Below are 24,659 nucleotides of genomic sequence, written 5' to 3'. Positions count from 1 at the left end.
CCTATGAGGTTAATTCAAATTAAATTGTTCCTAAATACAGGAAAAAGGATCCATGTGACTCCCCATACTTCTGTACTATTATAAACCAAGAATACAAACCCAAGTACTTAAACTGATTGTAGAAAGGCCGGAAAAACTCAGTTTTAAAACAAACCTCACAAAGCAGTGACCATAAACTTCAGGACTGAGATTCTCCGCTTAAGGAAGGATGTTTCCTCACACATCTGACACATGGCACAGGTGCTTTCAGTGGGCAGGGATCTCAAAATCCTTAAGGAGGGACACAAACTGCAGGCAGCCTGTGAGGAGAGCCCAGCCCATGTCAAACCCGAGTATTCACGTTAACCAAACAGCTCCGGGCTCCCCAGCCCCGCAGCATCCACAGCCCGATCCCCGCTCCCTCCCGCTGCCCCTCAGGCAGGGCCGAGCCCCGCGCGTCCCCCGTCCCCTCACGGCACCGGCCGCGCCGCGCTCAGCCCAGGGATGACCCGGGGTGCTGAGGGGTAACCCGGGGTGTCCCGGCTGCTCTGCCGGGCCAAGAGAGGCCGGTCGGGGCAGGGAGGAGCCGATCCGGGCAGGGAGGAGCCGTTCCCGGCGCTGTCCGAACCCACAGGGCAGCGTCAGCCCCGCTCCGGCCGCGGCCATGGCGGCACCGCCGCTCCCGGCAACGGGACGCGCCGGCCGGGCCGCACCATCCGCCCCGCCGCCGGGGGGGGACAGCGCATCCAGCGAAGGCCGAGCCCGCGCTCCGCCCGGTCCCTCCCCCGGCCGCGCCCCCCGCGGGCGGTGGTAGCGGCGCGGCGGAAGGGGCGCGGCGCGGGCGCCATGGCGGCGGCAGCGCGGCCGCTGGCGCTGCTCACCAGCTGTGCCGCGGGCTTCGCGCCCGAGGAGCTCGTCAAACGTGAGTCGGGGCCGCCGCGGCGCCGCAGCGGGCGGAACCAGGGGTCGCGGTTTGCCCGCACCCGCGCGAACCGGGCTGGCAGCGGCTCCCTTCAGCCCCGGCCTTCAGGGGGGGTGTTTTCCCCTCAGGATCACAGTTCTCCCCTCAGGGTCGCTGCCATCCCCTCACAGATCCAAATTTCCCCTCAGGGTCATCGCCATCCCCTCACGGACCCAGTTTTCGCCTCAGGGTCACCGCCATCCCCTCACGGACCCAGTTTTCGCCTCAGGGTCACCGCCATCCCCTCACGGACCCAGTTTTCCCCTCAGGGTCACCGCCATCCCCTCACGGACCCAGTTTTCGCCTCAGGGTCACCGCCATCCCCTCACGGACCCAGTTTTCGCCTCAGGTTCTCATTTTTCCCGTCAAGGTCGCAGTTCTGCTCTCAGGGTCCCAGTCCTCCCCTCAGGACAGGGGGATCGCAGCCCCCGAGCCCTTGCAGAGGGTATCGGGAGCCTCCTCAGTGCTTTAAGGAAATAATTCACCGTTTTCTCAGTGCGGAAGGACTGAAAGGGAAAGCTAAAAATTCTGTCTGTCCTGCAGCTGGTAGAATTGCAGATTACACTCGGTACCGAGTACATAGAACTCATTCAGTAGGAAGTGGTTTTTCCTGGAAACCAGTTGCTGTTTTTCTGGCTCAAAAAGGGAACACAAGATCTGGTAGTAGAGAAAGCCATGGTGGAATTTCTGGTATTTTTAAAATATTTTTAAAATCGGGAGATTTCCAGGAAGAAGCTGTTCATGATCTTGGTGGGTTGCCTGTGTTAGGACAGCCCTGCTTTTTAGGGAGCAGTTTGCTGTGCACACTGAGATGTAGAATTTAACTCCCTCAAATCTTCTCTGGATTTGGTTTTCTCTCTTTCTGAACAGTTCTTAGAACCTCACCAAGCACAGGGCTGCCCCCAGGAACTGGCTCCCTCCACCTCATTAAAGCACATTTTGGAAGAAAAATAACAGTACAAGATATGCAGTCAAAGGCTTCTCTGTCAGAGCAGCTGCAAGACACTGAATTATTTAAAGATTCCACACCTAAAATAATATTATTACCTTATTTTTGAGGAAGGTATAAAGCAAATTGGAAGGAATTACTCAAGGTTCCTCTAGGTTTCCCCTTTGATTACTTTGCGTAGTAAAATGAAACAGGTAGAAAAGGTAGGTGAGCAAAAAGCTACTTAATCTGAGAAAATCTTAAAATACAAGCTCATATATTTTTAAGACTAGTACTCACTTTGGAATATCTCAGCTTCCACTGCTCCCAGTACCAAAACTGGAGTCTTGTCTGTGTGTCCTCTGACTGGGTTACATTAAAACCCTCCTGAAAGAAATAAAATCATTGGATAAAATAAATACCATCAGCATCTTAAGTCCCAGGTGACATTAAATCAGAGGCAGCAGACTGTAAAACATTCAAGGACACCCAGGCAGGGACGGGGCAGCAGTGGGGAGGGTTTGGGGGGGGTGAAAGAACCTGCCAGAACTTTCCAGGCCAATTCCATTTTCCAGGGTTTTCCTTCTGTTCAATGGAAAAGGGCTGGAGGATGAGAAGCAGCTGATGATACATTTGCTAGATATATTTTTATTTGTTCAGGTTTTTCTGAATGGTTTAATTCATGGGGCACTGTGGCAAAACAAATCTTTTTAAAGTGCTCAACATAGATCTGCCTGTTATTATTGTGATGTATTACAAAACTGCAAATAAGATTGGTTCCGTTTTCATTCTGTCTGACTGTTCTTCCTTTTCTTTTTGGATTTTTACCACTCCCCTCCTCCCCAGCATATTTGGGCTCTCTTTACTCCTTGGTGTAATTTTAGGAGTATTTTTTATGGTTTATTCCACCAGGTGGCTCTCAAGGCCCAGAATGTGGGAGCTGCTCCATATACCTGACAGCTCTGAGGATTTGGGAGCATTTAGGGCATTATGTTCTTAAAACATTTATTCAATCTGAAAAACACTACGGAAAGTGGTAAATATCTTAATCTCTTTGGGAAAAAAAACTGCAAAAAGAAGTTGTAATCATTAAAAAATTATTATTACGCACACAATGTGCTAAAAGTGCTGAAATACTACTTGGGTATTAGGGAACAGGGCAATTACTGGGAGAGAAATTCCACAGGGAACTGGCAGAATCTCAGCATGAAGGATGGGAAATCAGCAGCACAATGGGATGAAAGAAAACCCCTTAAAACACAGGAACAAGCAGCAGTAATAGGAAATGGGACATGGCCTCATTCTAGCAGTGCTTTCAGACCTAAATCTGTCCATGAACTCTTCTAAAAAATGTCCCTTACAAAGCAGATGTGAAATTGATATCAGCTTCTGAAAACCTTTTCTGAGGGTTCTTTCCCTTTGTATCCTTGTTAGGGTGACTGACTCAATGACTTCAGAGCTGATTTTGTTCCTCACCCCATTTCCCTCCCCAAGTCTTACTGCTGATTTTCTGGGTTTCTGTAATTTCTGTGGACCCTTTTATTCTTAGCCTCTTGTGGCATTGACTTGTAATTCTGTTAGCTCAGACTGATTTTAATTTACTTACTTATTTTTAACTGTCAAAACACTAGTAAAGGGAAATTAATATCATATTCCAAACAAACCCCTGAGAATACAAAGCTCAGAACCCAGGTTTGTTTGGTGGTGACTCAGGATCTTTGTCCCCCAGCTCCAAAGAGAGGTGGGTAATCTTAGCATGGAATATCATCTGGTTAAAGATGATCACCTGAAATCATCTGAAAAATAATTGCCATCCAAAAGAAATCAAACTTGAGCTTGGAAAATCATTTAGATGTGGCACTTCTTATTTTAAGCAACTCTGAGAGGAGACTCCTGTTTCACTCTCTTAAGGAGGAAATGGCTCCAGGTTTCTGTTTCCAAGGTCACATTTCTCCCTCAGATTCCATCTCCTCCCCAGGGCTGCAGATGATCCTGGTTTGCAGCTCTCCCTGCCTTGTGCCCCGTGCTCAGTCACCAGATCCACCTCTCAGCTTTGCAGTTTAGTTGTAAAAATCACTGCAGCCTTGGCAAGGAGGTTTTCCTGTCTCTTTACTAACAAGATACAGATAAATTCAAATTCATCTCCAGACTATTTGGGGAACAGCCTGTTCCAGCAGCTCCAGGAAAAGTCAGTACCTTCAAATACAAATCCTTGAAAAGCCATGTGCTTTATTCTTTAACTCTTCTCCTGCCCCAGGCAATTCTGGATGGCTCAGTCCATTTTAGAAATCATTGACCTGTGTTCCAAAGTGTCCACGAGTTCATCCAGCCTGAACAAGGTTTCCTGGCCTTTCCCTCGAGGAATATTGGGGTGCTGTGCTTCCAGCTCTGCTTCAGCTCCAGGAGTGTTCTGGGAAGGTTCCTGCCTCGGAGGGCAGAGCCTGGCAGCACCTGAGCAAAGCACTGGATTTTAATGGTTGAGCTCCCACAAGGAATTTAATGGGAATTGCAGATGAATTGTAGGAACTGGGTTTATTTTCTCATTAGTTACCTTCAGCTTTTGGTCACAGTTAAACAGATCTTTACATCTCAAAGAGCATGCAAGGGTTGTAATAAAGTTTAGGTTTTCTCTCCATACATCCTGTTTACAGCTACTGAGTGTGAGGTTAACACTTGAAAAGGCATTTCCAGGAAAACAAAAGGCTTTCTACAGCTTTTGGGTCATACTTTAGACTGAAAACTAGAAAATAAACTCTTTTGAAAGCTAAGCAATAAAATCTGGGACAGAGTAACAAATTGAGTTGAATTTTTAAAGATCTTGATTATGTACTGGTTTATTGTAGTAAAGATGGATCTGCATTGGCACTGTGCTTTTCTAGACAAATTATTTTCTTGCTGCTGCTTTTACCCTCCTCCTCACCCTTTTTCTCTCCTGCAGGTATCACAGGAGAAGATGACCTGACTGTGGGTGCAATAACAAGTGGAAGAGTGAATTTCTACCCCTGGACGATAGATAACAAATACTATTGTGCAGATATCCACCTCTGTGTGGTCCCAAACACGTTCCACGTGACTGCAGAGATCGCCGAGGCTGTGCAGGCATTTGTGGTGTACTTTGACAGCACAACAGTAAGGGCTCTCCTGCTTCATTCTCCTGCCTTCTCACAGTGAGACCCATCAACCAGAACCCCACCCATCCCCTTTAAGTGTTTATTCACTGGCAGAAGGTCAATATTCAACACTAACTATTCCATTTCCCTGCTCACAATAGCAGCAGTTTCCTTCTCCCTTACTCCTCTCCTCCAGCTGGAAGAGGCGTTTTCAGGAGCCATTATGCCACCATGGCAAATCCATCTGCCAGCTTTATTCCTAGCTGGTGCTGCTTCTTAAAGGCTCCTTTAGGACAGACAGAATTTTGGGAGCTAAACATAAAATTCAGGGCATTTCACCCAAAATTGTTTCTACTAAACCAGCAGCAGTGAAAACTGGTTTAGCAGAAACCAGAAAGGTTGAGACAAAAAAAGCCCATTTCTTTATATAATTCAATTCTTATACTTTTAAAAACTAAAGTATTGCAGAATGCACTCTGAAGAACACTTTTCTTTTCCCCTGCAGAAAACTGGACTGGAGGGTGTCTCTGAATGGCTGCCCCTGACAGAAGAGTGGCTGCCCGAAGTGATGATCCTGGTTTGTGACAGAGTGTCTGAGAACGGTAGGAGACCCAGAGAACTCCCATCCTCACTCAGAGCCATTAGCCTGCATAATAATTCACTTTGTAATTACATCAACAATTACCTCTCAGAGGCTGGGTGAGAGTGGCCTGGAGAGCTCAGGGGAGCAGGAGCTGAAACCTTCAGTGGGATGTGTTAGAACTCAACCAGAATTTTACCAGATTGCTCAGAGTCAGCTCTGTCCTGCCACTGCAGGGGGACTAAAACATTCCTGCTGCTGGATGTGCATGACCCTGCTGAAAAAGGGGGAGAACTTGGTTGCTAATGCCATTTTTTTGACATTTGGACATTGAGCACACACATTTGCTGTGGTTCTAGGCCACAGCAAGCTGGGAGGTGCAGATGTGTCCCTGCAGCTCAATTCAGTGTCAAAGCCAGAGTCAGCAGAAGTCTTCATTCACACCTGCGTTGTACCCTCTGCAAAACCATTTGATTCTGTTCCTCAGTTCCAAGGAGGAGTTTAACTCTATTTTTGCAAGCCACAGTGAATGGAGGATCCATGCCAGCTGCTCTACATTTCCCATACACTCCAGAGCAAGCAAACAACTTTGAGGGAATAAAACACAGCTAAATATTCTGATAAATGTGCTGGTACTGGTCTCAGATCTGCTCCTTTAATACCCATTTTTGTCTCCCAATTTAGGTGTAAACAGACAGAAAGCTCAAGAGTGGTGCATCAAGCATGGCTTTGAGCTGGTAGAGCTCAGCCCTGAGGAGCTGCCTGATGAAGATGGTAGGTCTGCTGCTTCTCTTGCCATTTTGAGACTGAAAAGTGCCCAGAAATACCTTCTAAGTAAAGTTGTGCCCCTTGCAGTTGTTGATAGGGCACATGATTACAGCATGGAATGCTCTGGGTTGGTGGGGCTGTCTCAGCTGTAAAAGGTCAGGAGGGGGAGGAGGTTATTTCCTCTGAGAAATTCCATTTGTACCCTCCCAAATCCAGCTGCTGTTTGTGCAGCACCTACGTCAAAATATCTGCTCCTTTTTCTGGCACTGCCCTAGGACTGTATTGATACATCAGAAGTTTTTATATTCCACTTGGAAAATCAATCTAAAGAAACATTTTTCTGCATGAGGGCAGAAAAATTCTGGTTTTAAAAAGACTTGAAAACTATTTTATGCTATCTTGGTACAAACAGTGACATGATAGGCTGAAAATGGCAGGTTGTTAAAAACATTTCAGAGCAACAGGAGCTGTTACACAGGAAATAAACCAGTTTCAGAATCACTGGCTGCCCAACATTTATAACTTGAAAAAAAAAACAGCAAGAAGAGTCAAATGTGGTGTTCCACTCTTGAAAAGTGACTGTGCATTTCCTGACAGCCTTATCAGCATCAGCCTTATCTCCTCACTTCAGTGACACAAAAAAGCATTTACACCTTACCTCCCTGGAGTAAAATGAGATAACTGCGGGCTGGAGAGGAATTAGTCACTAACATTTGCTCTATTTCAGGTTCTCCAAGCACACTGCAGCCACCAAAAATAATTCACTATAAAATCCTCACTGCTACACATCCCACCCCTTTCCCCCCTTTAAGGGCCTGCTAAAATTGGATCTTGAGGAGCTGGGAAGTTTCCCTCTCTCCCCAGCATGCCTTTAAAAGTGTTTCCCTTTTTTTAGTCAAGGAGGGAGATTTACAGATTTGATTCACAGAAACTGGGAAAATCGGAAGTGAGGACTCCTTAGACTAAACAAATACTAATTGCTTTAAAAATAGTAACCTTTAATCAAGTTATTTTCCTATTGAATAATTCTGAATAAAGAACAAGCTCTTTGCCATTTATGGGAACAAGCTCTTTACCATTTCTTTAATGGGAATAATAACAACTCAGGATGTTAATTTGTGGGTTATTGGGATACATGTTCTTTCCCAGCTGTTTAATCTGGTAGTTGATTCACTGTGACTCATGCAGAGGAGGAACTGTTCCTGTGAGTAACTTATTTACCCCCCAAACATTCTGGGTGAGTTACAAAGGCACAACAGATGCTGTAAACACACTGGGCCAATCTCTACTCCAAATTCTGACATTTCAGGCAGCTCATCTCAAATAAACTGGAACTTTTGTTTTGACTCATTGTCAGTTGTTTGCACAGCCAGGACAAGAGCTCTAAACTGGGACTCTTGATAAGGACTCTGATACCAAACCAAACAGCAGCATCACAGAGGGCAAAACATCTGATTTCACCCTTAAATGCATTTCTAAAGGCAGTTTCAATTACTGCACCTGATCCCTGAGTCACTTGAGTTTGTTTTCTAAACAAAAACAGTTTTGTATCCAAAGGATTGTTTGGGTGGGTTTTTTTTTTTCCCTTTGTCAACCTGCACAAACATGGGAAGCTGACTAAACTGAGGAAATGGGAAAACTGACTTGATCCAAAGTGGTGTCAAATCTATTCAGTAAATAAATTAAAATCTGAATAATGCTTTCCCTGGGCTTTCAAGTTCCTGTAATTCCCAGGATTACTGGAACTTTTGGAGTAAGTTATTGTGGGGACAGCTTTACAATATTCCTTTCCATTTTTTACAGGCATCACGCCCTTTTTAAATGGTTGTCTCAAGTTCTTTACTTTCTAAAAGAAAGAAAAATAATTCTGGTATCTATTTTCTAATATATTTCTATGCTATACAGCATTGTAAAAGATCTTGGAGTGAAAGATGGAAGTTTCTTGTCTGTTGCTATTAAATTTATATATATATACTATAAAGTATAATATACTGTCATATTATTTATTATAATTTACTGTTTCGTTATTATTAATTTATTAATATTTATAATATATTAAAGTATATTTTACTGTTATAATATGCTATAAAGATGTTACTTAATATAGGCCTCCTGCTAAATATTTAACAAAAAGGATTTAGATACCTGCAAAATGCTGAGCTCACATTTCATTATCTCTGGAAGCTCAGCCCAAGAAGTGAGGCATTAATTTACATTTACTTGGCCTCTCATCAATCAAAGGTGAAAAATCTGCATTTTGTACTAGGAGCAGAATTGGCAATGATTTTGAGAAGCCAGGAGAGGCCTTCAGCCCCACCTCTGGAGGCATGGGGTGGTGTTTGGAGCTGTTCTCAGGAGTTTCAGAGCCCCTCTCTGTTCTGTGCAGATGATTTCCCCGAGTCCACGGGAGTGAAGCGCATCGTGCAGGCCCTCAACGCCAACGTCTGGTCCAACGTGGTGATGAAGGGGGGTAGGTGGTGCCCCTGGGCCTGGCCCTGCAGCCTGGGGGAGCTCACATGGGGCAGCTGGGCCAGCACAGGCACAGCTGCAGCACAATGGGACCTTCCCCGGGGGACAGGAGGGCCCAGGCATTGCTTTCACCCCCTTGATGTCCTGCTGAGCTCACAGGCAGTGGGTGAGATTTATCACAGAATTTATGGCTTGGGTGGGGAGGGACCTCAAAGCTCAGCTTGTCCTCTATGCCAGGCTGCTCCAAGCTCACCCAGCCTGGCCTCGGACACTTCCACCCACAACTGCTCTGTGCCAGGGCCTCACCACCCTCACAGGAAGGGATTTCTGTGTAAAACTGCTCCTGTTCCAGCACCTGCTCCTGATCCCTCTCTGCTTTAACTTGCACTCTACCAATAATTTCAGTTAAATATTCCATTAATCCTGCAGGTTGCAATGAAAACTCAAAGTTGATTCCACCAAACTCTAGTAAGAAATAGGTTGTAATTATCAGCTTTACCAGACTGATACATGCTTCAGTGTAGAAGTAAAGGTTAAATTCTACATTTGTTGTAGGGGATTTTTGGTTGGGTTTTTAAATTTTTGTACTAGGGATGAGACTAGCAAGTGCAGAGATGAGATTTGGCAAAGGAGCTGTGTCAAACATTTAAGGGCTGTTTTTGCTACAGAAAACCCCACTTGAGTACATGGAAACCACAGATTTTATTTACAACAGTGCAAAAAATGGGCAACCCCAGATAATTTCCTGAGGAAGCTGGATATCAGGTAGAGTTAGAATTTGGAAAAATCACTTTAGCCTTAGAGTCATCAGAAAAGGAAATGCTGTGGTTACAAGGGTAGATCCTTCCATTTACTTGAAATCCTTTAACTACCTTTCTAATCACACAAACTGCTACAGAAAATGTAGGAAGATCAAACTCTTCAGGAGTGCTTGGCCTGGAATTCCTTATTCACAAAGCCTCATCCCACCACCAGCCTTCCAACACCTCTCTGCTCCCTGATGTCCCATTTCCCTCTGCTGTGGCTTCTCCCTTCCTACAGCCATTAATTGTGGAATGATTAAAAGCCCTGAGAGGCTGCTGTTAATCTCTGCATCTGCAAGGGGCTTGCTGGGACTCAGTGAAACCAGGATGAGCATTATTAACCTCCATTTTTTAATGCAGCTTTTTGAGGATTTCTCATTGCCCATCAGAACTGAGGTGAAGGTGGGGTGTGACTCAGTGTAACCATTGCAGAGAACCAGGTAACCTGGGCAGATGGTGTCAGGTTATTTATCTCACTTGTGCTAAAAACGGTTTTTTAACAACACATTTCCTGTATCTGGCAGATACCACCTTACAGAACAGCAGAATTTAGTCACATGCTCAGTTCCTCACAGGGGGAAATTCCTGCACATCACTGCTGTGTTCTGTAAAGGTCAGGCTCCTTGACAAATCCTGATTTTCTCTGCACAGCACCAGCCCCACACAGCACTGCTGCACCACCACAAACCCCTCAGGAAGTCAGCTATATTTAGAAGGTGTTGCAGCCTGACTGTGCCTTCAAAGGGAAATTGTTGAGCTCATTTTGCTTAAAATAAAACTTTTTACAACCTCTAACATATCTTTTGTTTTCAGCTTCCTCCAGATCCTCGAAACTGGCTGCCATGTAAATCCAACTTTAACTTTTCCACTGAAAATGACCTGCAACTCCTGGCTGGTTAAAAACCATGCAGGGAGGAGTTATCAGAGACCCTAAGAGAGTTCCAGTAGTAAATGCCTACTAGCAAATACTTACAGCACTGTTAGGTGCAGCCTTTATTCAACAGCATTGCCTTAATTCAAAACCTGTTTCCTTGAGAATTTAAATTTACAGACAGAGCAGGAATAGCCTTTTTCAAGCACAAACACCAAACTCATTATTTTATTGCATTAAGCCCCAACACAATTCTTGTCAAGCTGCAGGTTTTTTTCACACACCTATTCATTAAAATTTTAAACTTCAGATTTTTTTCTCTCACCATTAAATGCATCATTCTCACACAATCCATAAAAAGAATTATTAAATGTAACACAGTTGAATTAGAAACAAGTTTACACCAAGTGACGAATCCCACGTGCTTTGTGAGTAAATGGAGCAGCATTATCTCTACTCCAAGCCAAAGGAGCAGCCTTACCTGGGACTCTGCCAGGCAGATCCTCCCTGGAGCTGCTGTCAGGTTGGTTCTCCAGGCCTTGGAGCTCCCTTCAGTCTCTGGAAGTTTTCTTGAGCAGGAGAACGTGAGGGATTCTCCAGGTGACACAGTTCCCTCCCCACAGAGGCATTAAACTGCTGTTAACCTTCCCTGTCCCTGCAAGAGCCTCTGTGGCAAGAAGAGAAACCATTTCCAGTCCTTTGGAAGAGGCTGCTTGGCTTCTTTCCTGCTTAAATCTCAGCCTGAGTGATCCCAGGTGAAGCTGCTTACCTCAGGTGGGGCCAGGAATGAGCCTGGCTCTAATCACAGCCAATTAACCTCATTTAGGGAGGCAATTCAAACAAATTGTGAATTTTGATGTGTTAATTCCAGTTTTATGTGTAAGGATCACCATGTGTCAGCTGGAGACAGGAGGAATAATAATAGGTAAAGGCAGTGGAAAACACTTGGCCATGAAACAGGAGTCTGGGAATGCTGAATCCATGTTCAGAGCATCATGAGTGGTTCCTGTGCAACTACAGAGAGCATGGAATCAGGAGTGGTTTGGGTGGGAAGGGACCCTAAATCCCATCCCATTCCACCCCTGCAGGGGCAGCCACAGCTGCTCTGGGCTCCACCATAGCCACTGACTCCTCCATAAGTGGGATGAGCTAATTTTTGGCTTTCCTGCCTCAAGAACACTGTGTAAGGCATCACCCACTTCCTGAATTGCACCCAGAAGTTGAAATAACTTTTACATCCAATAAATGGAGTTTATAGGAAGGGCTTTCCAAGGGTGTGCCTGCAACCAAGTGTTGTGTCTGCCTCCTCCCTAAACATGGATCCAGGGACAAACAGCTGCTGTTCAGAGATCCCTGCTGCACACTCCAGGTTTTTCAGAAGGGATGACATTTGTAATAACTCTGGCTGAGGTTCTGCAGTGTTGGAGGAGGGAATGTGGAGCCACTGCCATTTTTCTGTGCAGGACAGATTCTAATCCCAGCCATGAACGAGGGCCATGATTAGATCACTGCATCCACCTCTCTGCCAGTGTGGGAATGTTCTCTCTCCAGGACATTCTGCACTGCAGTGTCCAGCCTTGCCTGAGGTGACTCAGAGATTGGCTCCATGTCCACCTTCACAGCTTCCCCAAAGCCAGCTCTCTGCTCAGCCCATGAAACTGGGCAAGCTGCTTTGCTTTGGGATGCAAATCCCAAACTTTATCCTGCAATCCCTGTTCGCTGACCTGCTGGACTTCACAGGCAGCTGAAGGTTTTCCAGGGAATTCATTCAGCTCCACTGCTTCACTTCTTCCCACCCCTTTGGCCAGGGATCTGCTAAAGCAGCAAAAGGGATAAAGCAGAGCCAGGGGCCCCAAATACCTGCCAGGGATGGGGCAGAACAGATCAGCTGCAGGAGCAGGGAATGGGGACTGGGGCTCAGGGGTTCTCCCATGGAGATGTGTTTGTGTGAGTGCTGGATGGGCCCAGTTACACATCCAACCCCTCAGAAGGAGAGGCTGGAGAAATGGCAAGGAAATTTGGGCAGAGCATCCAAATGACATCACCTCAACAGCTGAGTCTAGAGCTTAGTCATGAGTGTAATAATTTAGAACATACTTCTTTTAAAAAGTAACATTAAATCTTGCTTCTGGCAGAAGTCATTGTTTCCTGGCTATTTCTGGTACAATAATTTCACATTTTTTCAGTTTTAGTTGACTAAAATACAAAGGTTTGCAGAAAAATCTCCTGAGTGCCTTGTGTAACTGCATATATTTACTACTCAGTGCAAGGCCAGTTTGTATTGAGTAGTAAACTGACTTAGAAAAACCTGACTTAGTAAAAAACACCTCATCATATCACCCATTATGCACATATTTTTATATAAAACAGGTTTAAAAATACAGCCAGTTCAAATTAAAAATACTGCACAACATTTATTATCTTAGATGACTGCTCAGGTTTGAAATCACTTTTTAGGTTGGGTTTTAAAACAGCATTGAAATACACCCTAGGCCAGCAGTGGGGAGAGCCCAGAGCACCTTGTAGTGAGAAGAAACCCTGGATTTGATGGATGAATCCAGCCAGGAATTCTGAATTAGATATTTAACAATTTTCTTTGCCATGATTGTCGTGCTCAGCCTGTTCAGTGTGAGCAAAGGCTCTCCTTGCCTTTCCTGAATCCACCCTCAGACTCGGGGCTGCTTCCCATGGAGTTAAACCTGGGCACCAGCAACAGAAAATTCTGCTTCTGGATTTTCCAGCTGCCCATTTGGGATTTACCAGCTCAGATCCCAACGGAGCACAGGCTTCCAACAAGCTCTGAAAAGACCCCACATCTCCTGTGGCTCACATTCCCTTCCCTGGGGTGAATATTTAGCAGCAAACGGTGCAGACACAGTTTAAAGCTTAGAATTGATGTGAAATTTCTGCTTAAAATCTGTTTGCAAGTGCACTGGCACGGTTTTCCATGGTGCTGTGAAATTCCCCCTCTCCCACCTGACCAGCCCCGGTATTTGCAGTAATTTTGGAATTTGTGCTTTGTTGCAGACAGGACCCAGGGCTTTGGTCTCCTCAGCACCTTGGCAGGAGCAAACAGGAGCCGTGGCGGTGAAGAGACCCCGGAGACAGAAGTAAACAGTGATTCCAGTAATTCCTGCTTGCTGCTCTGCTCAGGCCCTGCCTGCATCCACTGGGGGTGCCTGGGACCTCCCCTTGTGCCACAGAGCCAAAGGAAAGAGCACTAAAAGGTCCTCTCAAGATGGGTTTGATTATATCCAAATTATCCCCTTTGGGCACAACAAAACCTGTCACTCTATGGTGTTATTGGAAAAACCCCAACAAATCCATCCTGAAATCCTTTCATGCAGCCCCAGTTCCCAGTGCTGCAGGAGGGACCTTTCATGGCACAGGTTGTGCAGTAACACTTTGAGATAACGTGCAAGGGTTTGAAGGAAAAGCTGGGAGCACCTGATTTGCTGCTGGTGTTTTTTCATGCATTACTGGATACTGAAATATCTTTGTGTCCTGACAGTCCAACCCAGGAGAGAGGGAGGAATCCCAGTCAGATGGTGGGGAGGATGGAGCTGGCACACACAGCCTGGAGCCTGACAGTGCTGCAGGTGAGCTCAGCACACCTGGCAGGGACACAGGGCAGCGTGGGGCACACGGGCACTGCCAGAAATCCCTGCAGCATTCCAGGAGAGGGGACTGCCTTTCCGGCTCTGTGTGACATCTGGATCTTTGATGTGGTCTCATCAGTCTTTGATGCACTCTGTGGCTGTGAATCCAGGTCATTCTGGAATCAGCAAGAAATCTTAAATACTGGATGAGCTCACATGTAATGTATCACAGAATCATGGAATCTGGAATATTTTGGGTTAGAAAGGACCTTAAAGCTCATCCCATTCCACCCCTGCCATGGCAGGGACACCTTCCACTGTCCCAGGGTGCTCCAAGCCCTGTCCAGCCTGGCCTTGGACACTGCCAGGGATCCAGGGGCAGCCACAGCTGCTCTGGGCTCCTCTGCCAGGGCTGCCCATGCTGACAGGGAAGGATTTCTGCCATAAAATTAATCACCACTGTAACAATGCCATGATTTGTCTTTATGAGCAATCAGTAAATTAAGTGTTTCTTTCTCTCTTATGACATTGGAATTTGCAAATGGGATTTGCAGCTGTTAAAATCCTGGTTTTCTGTTGAGAAACCAGAATCATTTCAACCAAGCTGTATTTCAGATCCCATGCTGGATATGGACATCCAGGAGCTGGCCAGCCTGACCACGAGGGATGGGGACCTGGAGAACTTCGAAAGGCTCTTCTCAAAGCTGAAAGAAATGAAAGGTAACGCACCTGGAGAGATGGACCTGAGCTCTGGCACCTCCTGCAGTGGCTCAGATAGAGCCAGGAGTGAGCTGGGAAGCTGTGAAATTCCTGTTCTCCTGCCTCAGGTCCTTGAGAGGTAGCTGCTGTTTCCATTCATTTGTCCTTTATCTTGATAATGCTCTTGAAAGCAGCAGATGTTGCACTGGAGTTCCCAGACCCAGGGCAGGAGGTTTTCTCTGCAGTTCCCAGACCCAGGGCAGGAGGTGCTCTCTGTTCTCTGCTCCCTCCTGAGCTTCACAGCCCCTCTCCTCTCCTTCCCCACAGACAAAGCGGCCACGCTGCCCCACGAGCAGAGGAAGCTGCACGCGGAGAAGGTGAGCCTTGGGAACTGGGGTGGGGTCAGTAAAATGGGTGATTTCTTTCCAAGCACAGTTCCTGCTCCTGCAGAGTTCCTGGATTAAGAGCTGTGAGAACAAACCACACAGTCCTATGAGAGTTGTCAGGTAAAAACTGAATAACCTGGAAGTTTGAAATACCAGAAAAGCATAAAATCCTGGAATGGTTTGGGTTGGAAGGGACCCTAAAGATCATCTCATTCCACCCCAGTGCCATAAAAAAAGACTTTCCTCTTTCTGAATTCTGAGCTGAAAGCCCTGCAGTCACTGGGGGTGCTGGCCAGCTTCCACAAGTCAATGGAAAAGTCTGGATCTCCTGGAGAACTTAATGATGCCTTAAATAGCACAGGTTTTGTAGCACAGGTGCCTCCCGTGACCTGAACCATTGCCCCTGTGTAGCTAAAATTCCTTCACCTCAGAGAGGATGTGTTGCACTCACAGAGCTGGTTGCCAGATTCAGCTGCTGCTCAGTTCCTGCTCTTTGGATGGGAAATACAAAATCTTCAGTCATGTGATGGGAATGTTCTCCCTTTCCCATCTCTTTCCCATTGTAGGTGGCCAAAGCCTTCTGGATGGCAATTGGAGGAGACAGGGATGAGATTGAAGGTCTCTCCTCGGATGAAGAAAACTGAATTCCTCTGTAGCTGGAAGTGCCAGAGCAATCCTGAGGGAATGATCCTTCCCTGAATTAGTGTTCATTGCCAAAAACCCCATTTAGCTGTAGCTGCTGCCCTTGGTGACAGCATTCCCCATGTTCCACATTCCACAGCATCTCCAGCTCCAGAGGCTTTGTCTGACTGTCCTGTCTCCTCTCCCAGAGGACTTTGGGAGGTGACACGAGTGTGGTTCAAGGAAACAGTGAAGAGTTTACATTTTACAGATGAACATTTTTATGATTTCCTCTCTGGGGTTTAAATAAACAAATGTGCTCCCAGTTATCTCTGCACACAGGGCCGGGGCTTGGGAAGTCACTCCTGAATTCCAAACTGCATTTTTCAGCTGTAGGGCTCTTGGATGGTTTTATGGAGCTTTTCCCAGTTGAGACTGGCCAGATTTGGATGAGCCATGAGGAGGAGGTTGCTGAGCCCCATCCTGCCAAGTGCCAAAGCCATTACACGTGGCCCCAGGCTTGGATTCTGTTTGGATTTTGCCTGTGTAAGGACAGGGGCTTCCCTGCAGTGCCAGGTGTTGTGCACACTCCCTGATTCCCATTGGAATGCCAGATGGCTGCTGCTGCTCCTGGGGTGGAGTTCCCTGCCCAAACCTTGTGCAAGGCCTGGCAGAGTGCACAGAGCTGCTCTGGGAGCTCTGTCCACAGTTCCCAAAGCCCTTGGTGCCCCTGGGTGGGCTCAGTGCCCACTCCCTGTGTGTCCATCAGGGCTCAGAGGGAATTCCCTTTCCTGGGGGGAGCCCCCGTCACTTCCACAGCAGCACAGGGCACAGAGCCTCTGGAATGACGGACATGGAAGGAACGTGGAGCCTGGTGAGGAGCCAGGGGAGGAAGGGGAGATGCCACCCTGGCTCCTCTGTGCAGGCACAGGCTGTGGATCCACAGGAAGAGTCTGGCCCCAAGAACTTTTCCTTATCCATCTGAAAGTCCACCCTGTTAAGCACCCTCAGTTAGGAATTCCAAAATTACCTTTTCCAGTGTCCCCTAAATTGCCGAGTCCCAGGACATGGGTTTGCCATCAATTCTTGGATGGCTTTATGTCCTGCAGCACTTTCAGAGTGCTCCTTGAATTCCCTTTTTTAATGCTGAAGCAAAGGTGAATGTAAATCATCGTTCTTGGAATGCTGGGAATCATTTCCTGCATGGAAACTGCAGCGTTCAAGGACAAGAACTGCAGCCTCACTGGCAGTTTGGGAAGCGTTTCTCAGCTGAAGCCTGAGCAGGAGCTCCCCCGTGGTGAAACACCTGGTTTGGGAAGGATTCTGGAATATGAGACAGCCAAGGAAACACCTGCCAGGGACACCTTCCCAGGCAGCTGCGGGGCCTTGCTGTGACTGCACCTTCTCCTGCTCTCCATCTCTGTCCCAGCACAGAGAATGAGGCACAGAGCTGCAGGTGGCTCATTCCAGGCAGGGAATGAATGCTTTCCCCATTGGCTTCTCGGTCGCTGAGATTGTTTCTGCCCTTTCTAAATCTTTGTTGTGCAATGCTGATAAATGGCCAAAGTGCCAAGGGAATGGAGTGGAGGCAGCGAAGAAAAAATGGACTTGGACACTTTATAAACCCATTCTTTAGACATGTGATAGAGATGTTACTTTTTAAATTTAATGAGATCATATCAGTTAAAACCCAGTGCTTTGCTGCCTTTTTATGAGGTAGCAGCAGCTCATTCCCATACTCAAAACTCTTTTAAACATGATTTATTGTAAATGTGGGTCTCCTCTGTAGGGGCACAAATCATGGAGGCAGGAAGTGTGGCTGAAGACACTGGGAAATAATTTAATGATCCTTTGAGGTTGTTGTGTTGTGGTTTAAAATCAAGGTTTACTTTGCTGGTGCTTATTTTTTTGTGGGTTGTTTGGGGTTTTTCTGAAGAGACCCTTTGGTTTTGGCTACAGAATTTCTTTACAAAAGAAGTTGTTACGGAAATGAATAAAAGGGGCATTAGCGGAAAGGCAGATTTGTGCCTCTCAGTTTCTCTTTGTGTAGAAGAATTCCCAGTTGGTTCCACAGAATCCCAGAGTGGTTGGGTTGGAAGTGCCCTTAAAGGCCCCCAGTCCCACCCTGCCACGGGCAGGGACAGCCCCAGGTTTGATGTCCTTGTGCCGGTTCAGAGCTGTTGCTGCCGCAGCATTCCCAGCTCAGACATTCCCAGTGTTCCTGGGCAGGCCAGGCTGCAGCTGAAGCTCTGGGCTGGCAGAGACTTCCCTGCCACCGACCCAGCCCTGGCACCCAGCTCTGGCCTGAAGCACCCGCTCAGGCCGTGGCAGTTCACTCTTTATTTTGGCTGAGGATTTTAATTCCTCCCACTGCCCGTGTCCAGCAGGGATCGGGACACTGGGAGCCAGCAGAGCCCCCAGCTCCGCACGGGCTCGCTGCAGCCTGTCCGAGCTCTGGCGAGCCCAGCACAGAGCCTGGACCAGACCCTTCATTACCACATGGCTGGAAACCCGAGTGGAAAAAGTGTTCTCGTAAATCCTGTCAGGAAAAACAGCCCCAAAGCAGAGAATTCCAGTGAAACCCTCGGGGGCCGTGAGGAGTTCACAGCAGGATCGGATCGCGGTGTGCCCTGGAGCCTCCCCGGGGCTCTTCGGAGTGCCTGCCCCGAGGCCACGGAGTGCCGGGGATCTGTCCCTGTCCCCGGGATGGCATCGCAGCCTGGGGTTAATGAGGAAAACCTTCCCACCAGGAGCACAGGGCAGCCGTGGACGGCTCACCAGGGAGGGAGGGTGCAATCTCTGCTCCTCAGGGCTTTCTCCAGGATTTACTGGCCGGACTCGTGTCTGCAGCTCCAACACAGAGACACGGCAGGAACTCGGGGTCTGCTCCTGACAGGGCACTGCAGGGGAGCAGTGACTGCTCCTCTGCAGCTCCTGCTCTCCTCAGCTGGTAACAGCTCCCCAGTTCCCTACACGGAATTCCAGTGGCACTTTGAACCCGTGAATACTCAACTGTGCCTGACTTCTCCAGCAACTGGAGAACAGTAAATCCTTGGAGCACAGAACTCCACTTATACTCACCCCTGAGTCCCATTAGTTAAAAGAACTAAATGCAATTTTAAATTTTTTTTTTTATATATTTGACTTTAAATTCTTGAACAAAACTGTCCCAGCTGTAAAAAGAAGGAGGGTCTTACCTGTCACTGAGCTCTTGTGTGCTTTACTGGGATTGCACCAACCTAAGGATGCTGCTGTGTCCCAATCACTGTCATGGCAACACCCCAAACTGTCAATTTGTGTCCTTAAATACATTCCTCCGACAGCCTGATGTGCTCACGAGCCTCAGTTTTCAAATCAGAGTTTATTAAAATGTCAAAAACAGACCTTACAGTTCCACATGGAAAGGGAGGGTGTACATGGGACAGGCCTGGAGTAACAAAGGCAGTAATGCTGCAGGGCAGGGCAGGATGGACAGACAGCCAGGGAGGCCTCACAGCTCCCGTGGATCCATCGGGGGCAGGGCTGGGTGTCCCAGCACAGCCAGCACGGGGAACCCAGCTGGGCTGGGGAGCACGGGAGGGACTGCCAGGTGTGGAGGGGCAGAGGATGACCCAGGCAGGTGTGGAGGAGCAGAGGATGACCCAGCCAGGTGTGGAGGAGCAGAGGATGACCCAGCCAGGTGTGGAGGAGCAGAGGATGACCCAGGCAGGTGTGGAGGAGCAGAGGATGACCCAGCCAGGTGTGGAGGAGCAGAGGATGACCCAGGCAGGTGTGGAGGAGCAGAGGATGACCCAGCCAGGTGTGGAGGGGCAGAGGATGACCCAGCCAGGTGTGGAGGAGCAGAGGATGACCCAGCCAGGTGTGGAGGGGCAGAGGATGACCCAGGCAGCTCTGGAGGAACAGGTTTGGTTTTTAAAGCCCCATCAAGCCCCAAGAGCCCTTCTGAGACCCCGACTTGGTGCAGCAGCAGCACCGTGGCTACCAAGGGCTCGGGAAGTTTGTGCTCAGCTCTGGTCTCACATCACAAACTCCTCATTTCCAGCAATCATCAGCAAAGAGCAGATGGAAGATTTAATACTCTGAGTGCTTAATTGCCCCTTCTGCTAAAAATTAAATACTGGATCATCTGAATATTCGAGACAGACATATAAATACAAAAGCAGGTACATAGTAAAAAACATTTAATTTCTCAAGCACACCTCTCAGACCACCACCAGAGAGGGCCTGGTTCTCATCCCAGCTTAGCACAGCCATGGAACCCCATCCTCCTGCCCCTCAGGGACCCAGCAGAGCTCTGGGTGCTGTGCACGTGGCTGAAGCCCTTCCCTGGGCTGGGCTTTCCTGCTTTTCCAGTCGGGAAGCGGCTCAAGGCACAGGAGCCACCACTGGCTGCTTGGGGTGAGTCCTGAACATCCCTCACCTACAGAGGATCCTGCAGGGTTCAACCACGCTGATGCAAGGGGGAGGAAACTGTGAGTAACTCAGGGGCTCCCTCAGCCTTTTCCTGACACCCAGGGGCAGCCAGAGCTCCAGGGAAATGCCTTACCATGGGATTTCTCCTTCTTTGTGCATCTGCGCACTGATTGCTGGAGATTAAGTCAAATGGACAGCACTGGATTACTCCTAAGACAAGCTTAACACAAAATACAACCTGCATTCAATACATGAACAATAAACAGATCACCAGAGCCTGGGAAAGCACAGGATGTCCTGTGCTGTGCAGCCACACCAAGGGAAGAGTCAAAGGTCCTGCTGCTGACTCTGGAGGAACAAACCCGGGTGAAATCCTGGAGAAACGAGCCCAGCCTGCCATGAAATGAGAGGATGTTCCAGCCTGGAGCTGCAAGCTGAGCCAGGGCAGGCTGCTCCCATCCCTCTGAGCTCCACACCAAAGCTGCTTTAATCAAGTTCTAGCAGAAACCAAACAAAGCCTCGGGTGCCCTCAGGGCCCAGCTGCCCCCAGCAGTCCCAGCCCTGGCCACAGGAACAGGAATTCACCTCACCTGCAGCCACTGTGAGCATCCAGGGCAGTGAGGGCATCCCTGGCTCAGCCCCAGCCCTGCCCAGGGCCCTGCTGGGCTCCCCAAAGTGACTCCAGAACCCACAGAGCTCTCATGAATCAGGGAGCAGCAAACAAAGGGGAGAGAGGAAATTAATGCTGGAGTGGAGATAATCTCCCCTTTATCTCACTGCACTGCTGGGCCAGCTCACATTTTCCACTGGAAGTCATTTCACTTAAGAGATGATGAGGGGAGATTAAGCAAAGTTTTTATGCATCATCTGAATCCTGGGTTTCAAAAGGCCTCAATTAATATTGGTCAGCAATTAAATATCCTTTAGCAAGGGGCTGTAGCTCTGGTTCTCAGTGGAAATCCAGGGTGGCTGAGGAGGTGACTCCGTGTACAGATTTCATATTAAATTGGGATTTATTCCCACTTGTGCCCTCAGGATCAGGCTGGGCTCCTGCTCACACCATCACCTGTAATCCCTCTGGGATTTCAGAGGGCATTTTGTGGTTAATGCAGGAGGCAGCCGAGTCAAATTTCCTCTGTGATTATGAGGAAAACAACAACAACATTTGTCACCAAAATAAGCAAATCAGACACTCATGGAGGAAACCCAGAGCCATTTTACAGAGCACATTTTTTCCCCTCTCATTTAAACAGCCAAAAGTCAAATATTTCTACAAAATTTAGGATAAACTTTTCTTCACAGCTATGTTAGAAACCTGTATCTGAACCAACCCATGGTGACAACAGACCTGCTTTGTAAAAGGCCCAAATAACTCCTATTTTACACAGATCTCTCCTTGTCCCGGTCTGTGCAGGCAGACCTGTAACTCAGATCAGGCACACTGTAAAATTCAACAAACATCCAAAAGCCTCCAGTGCTGCTTGTGCTGTGCTGCACAGAACAGCTGCAGTCCAGACTCAGCCAGGATATCCAAAGTCCTGTGTGACCAGGAGCACATCCACCATCAGAGTCCTCCTTGCATTTCAGATGTGTAACAAGGCAGTTCCTTGTCTCTGGAAGGGAACTCCCCAAACCATCCCTTCATCTGCGTTCAGCAGCAGCAGCAGCAGCCTCTGGGATCTGCTCTGGTGGCACTGGGTCCCCTCAGCTCCAGCAGCGTGACAGGCTGTGCCAAAGCAGGAGAGGCTGGCAGAGGTCTCTGAGGAAGGAGCCTTGGCAAGGGAGGAGCATGGAAATTCCTGGTGGTGTTTGATCCAGTCAGTTCCCCCCGTGGATCAGGGCACTCCCACAGAAGTTTGCAGGACTAAAGCTTTATCAAAACCATCCTCAAGTCCATCCCAGTCAGTCCTTCCCACATCCAGCTTGTTTGTCTTTCATAGATAAAAAAAAACAAGAAAAAAAAAAGATTTCCATAGGAAACTGATTATCGCTTTCTCCCCTCCCCTCTAATATTTTGGCACAAATGCATAAGATATTCACTGCAGATATAAAGAAACAGATAATTGGACAGCACTGACAAAGTTATGAGACTTATTTGGCAAATGTGAACCATAAAAACAAGTGCTAAGGGTTTTTTCCAGTTGTGGAAATTGTTTGCCACGACAGTTGCTGCAGGGATAAAAAGTATTAAACAGTCTGGAACATGTATGTTTAAAATGAACATTTTATAATACAAGTAAATACACACTCTCCCAATTTCTCCAGGCAAAAACACATCTTAGAGCATTTTCATCAGCTGGAACAGTTTCCCACAGCACAGAGGGCTGGTTGTGTCTGAGATGTCCTGGCTGCTGCATGTGACAGCACGGGCTCCCCCTCCAGGGCTGCTCCACAGCCAGGCCTGGACATTCCAGCCCTGCTCCACCTGGACAGGAGCCCCTCGGGCTCTGGAGAGGCAGAGACTGGGAAGGCACAGCCCAGAGCTGCTGGCTGAATGCAGACAGACTGCAGAGAATGAGCCTGATGCTCCAGGCAGGGCTCCCCAGGGACAATTCTCCCTCTGGGAGCAGCTCCAGTCAAACATTGCTGCAGCAACACCACAAAGAGCCCTCGGGTGGGCTTTGGCTCCACGTGAATCCAGGCTGATCCTTGAGGGCATCATCCCTGGGCACAGGCAAGGCTCTGCCTCCTTGCTGCAAGTCCAGGGTGGGAAATTCCTTCCTTTTGGGAACATTCCTGGGGAATTCCTTCTTCTGGGTGTTTGAAATGCCTCCTTCCCCCTGCTGCTGCAGTACTGGTGTACATCAGGTGGGTGGGGAAGGAGTTCAAGAGCAGGAGCCATCCTGGAGCCCTCAGGCTCTGGTGTTCCCATCCTGGAGCCCTCAGGCTCTGGTGTTCCCATCCCAGGGTTCCTCAGGCTCTGGTGTTCCCATCCCAGGGTTCCTCAGGCTCTGGTGTTCCCATCCCAGGGTTCCTCAGGCTCTGGTGTTCCCATCCCAGGGTTCCTCAGGCTCTGGTGTTCCCATCCTGGAGCCCTCAGGCTCTGGTGTTCCTGGGATGCTGCAGAGCCAGGAGCTGTGTGAGGGAAGGGGAAGTTTCCTGGCAGCTGGGATGGCTCCTGTGCCACACACAGCCTGGAGGCAGGTGAGCAGTGCCTGCTCTCCACTGAAACAACATCCAGCTCTTCATCCTCACCAACTCCAGCTCCAAATTCCAACTGCAGTCCGACCAAAGTGCCGACAGTTTCAGTGGAAGTGGCTTAAATGGGTATTTAAAAACAACAACAAAACAAAGAAAACCCACTTCTTTTTGTTTTTGAAGCAGATTTTTTTCTCATTGCTTGAGTAACTGGGGAGTTGTTTACTAAGCCTTTGCTAAGGGTGTTGCAGTCCTCGTTCCCCAGGGCCCCAGGGGGTTCCTTAGGAGACGCTGGAGCAGCGGATGCTGGGGGAGCCCATCTGTGTCAGGACCTTGTCCAGCCACTGCAGGGGCCCGTTGAGGTGCAGCTCGATCCAGCAGGGAGTGCTGGTCACCGTCTGCCTCCTGCCAGGGGAGAGCACACAACACCACCGTGACCCACAGACCTCAGCAGACAGAACAGGCTTCCCAGCTCCTGAGCTGCCTCCACAGCCACCTGGCCAAAGGAGTGGCTCTGCTCTGCCACAGCCTCTGCCCTGCGCTGCTGATTTCTTTTAAAAACCCACCCTGTCCCTCCATATTTGTTATGATCCCACAGGAGCAGCTTGCTATTTACTGCTCAGATTCCTGGGAACAGGCAGCTGATTCCCTGAAGGGAAACAAGGTGTCAATCCAAGCAAAACCCATTTTTCCTTTGCAGACCTTTCCTAGTTAGACATCAAGGTCTGTGTTCACCAAGTATGTTCAGTTTTCCTATGCACAAGACAAGGATATTCACTTTTTACTGCACCCTTGAGTTTTAGTAGAATGTGGAAGTGCTGGGAGGAGCTCACCCCAAGCCCTGCAGACCCTTCCTGCATCCATGGCCCTGCTGGGCCGGGGCTCAGCTGCTCTGACCTTCCCCTGCACGAATCCCTGTTCCCCTCCTGTCACTCTCCCTGAGCCCAGACCCCACAGGTATCTCCAGAAGGCAAAGCACAGAGATGGGGAGGAAAAGAAGGAAAGGGAGACCAAGAAATGGAGCCAGGGGCTCTCCCTCCCTTGCTGAGGCATGGCCGAGGTCTTGTTCCAGGGACAGCTGCTGTGGAGGAGGGAGATTACAAAGCAGGAGAAACAGCCTCGCCTTACACCCCCACTTCCTACAGAAGCTGCCCTTGGAATCTGGTGATGGGAGGGAGAACCTGGAATCTGTGGGACCAGGGACAACCAGAGGTGAAAAGGGGACTGACCCTGTGCTTGGGGGGGCTGCCCTGAGCTCCCACCACCATCCCTGTCCATCATAGGCTGCTCATGGAATTGGCTTCTCCCCCTTCCCTGCACCAGATCCCTGGCAC

The 24,659-nt window shown here is 48.4% G+C and overlaps 3 protein-coding genes across 3 annotated transcripts in view; 1 reads left to right on the top strand and 2 right to left on the bottom strand.

The window, feature by feature from the left end:
- Window positions 1-827, bottom strand: part of IQCH (IQ motif containing H) — a 50,953-nt gene extending 50,126 nt beyond the window's left edge. The window contains exon 1 of the mRNA XM_058811101.1: window positions 693-827. Coding sequence (XP_058667084.1) covers window positions 693-827 — 135 coding nt within the window. The remainder of the gene's footprint in view (window positions 1-692) is intronic.
- AAGAB (alpha and gamma adaptin binding protein) lies at window positions 814-16,099 on the top strand. Its single transcript, XM_058811237.1, has 10 exons — window positions 814-901; window positions 4,807-4,997; window positions 5,484-5,580; window positions 6,243-6,332; window positions 8,713-8,796; window positions 13,497-13,579; window positions 13,981-14,068; window positions 14,684-14,788; window positions 15,095-15,144; window positions 15,720-16,099. The coding sequence occupies exons 1-10, from the start codon at window positions 826-828 to the stop codon at window positions 15,795-15,797; spliced, it is 942 nt and encodes a 313-aa protein (XP_058667220.1). The 5' UTR covers window positions 814-825; the 3' UTR covers window positions 15,798-16,099.
- Window positions 16,100-19,120: 3,021 nt separating this feature from the next.
- The window catches only part of SMAD3 (SMAD family member 3), a 68,809-nt gene continuing 63,270 nt past the window's right edge, over window positions 19,121-24,659 (bottom strand). The window contains exon 9 of the mRNA XM_058811306.1: window positions 19,121-23,730. Coding sequence (XP_058667289.1) covers window positions 23,607-23,730 — 124 coding nt within the window. The 3' untranslated portion in view covers window positions 19,121-23,606. The remainder of the gene's footprint in view (window positions 23,731-24,659) is intronic.

This window comes from Ammospiza caudacuta, chromosome 10, assembly GCF_027887145.1.
Source record: "Ammospiza caudacuta isolate bAmmCau1 chromosome 10, bAmmCau1.pri, whole genome shotgun sequence".
NCBI lineage: Eukaryota > Metazoa > Chordata > Aves > Passeriformes > Passerellidae > Ammospiza > Ammospiza caudacuta.
This window is presented reverse-complemented; position numbering and strand designations above follow the sequence as displayed.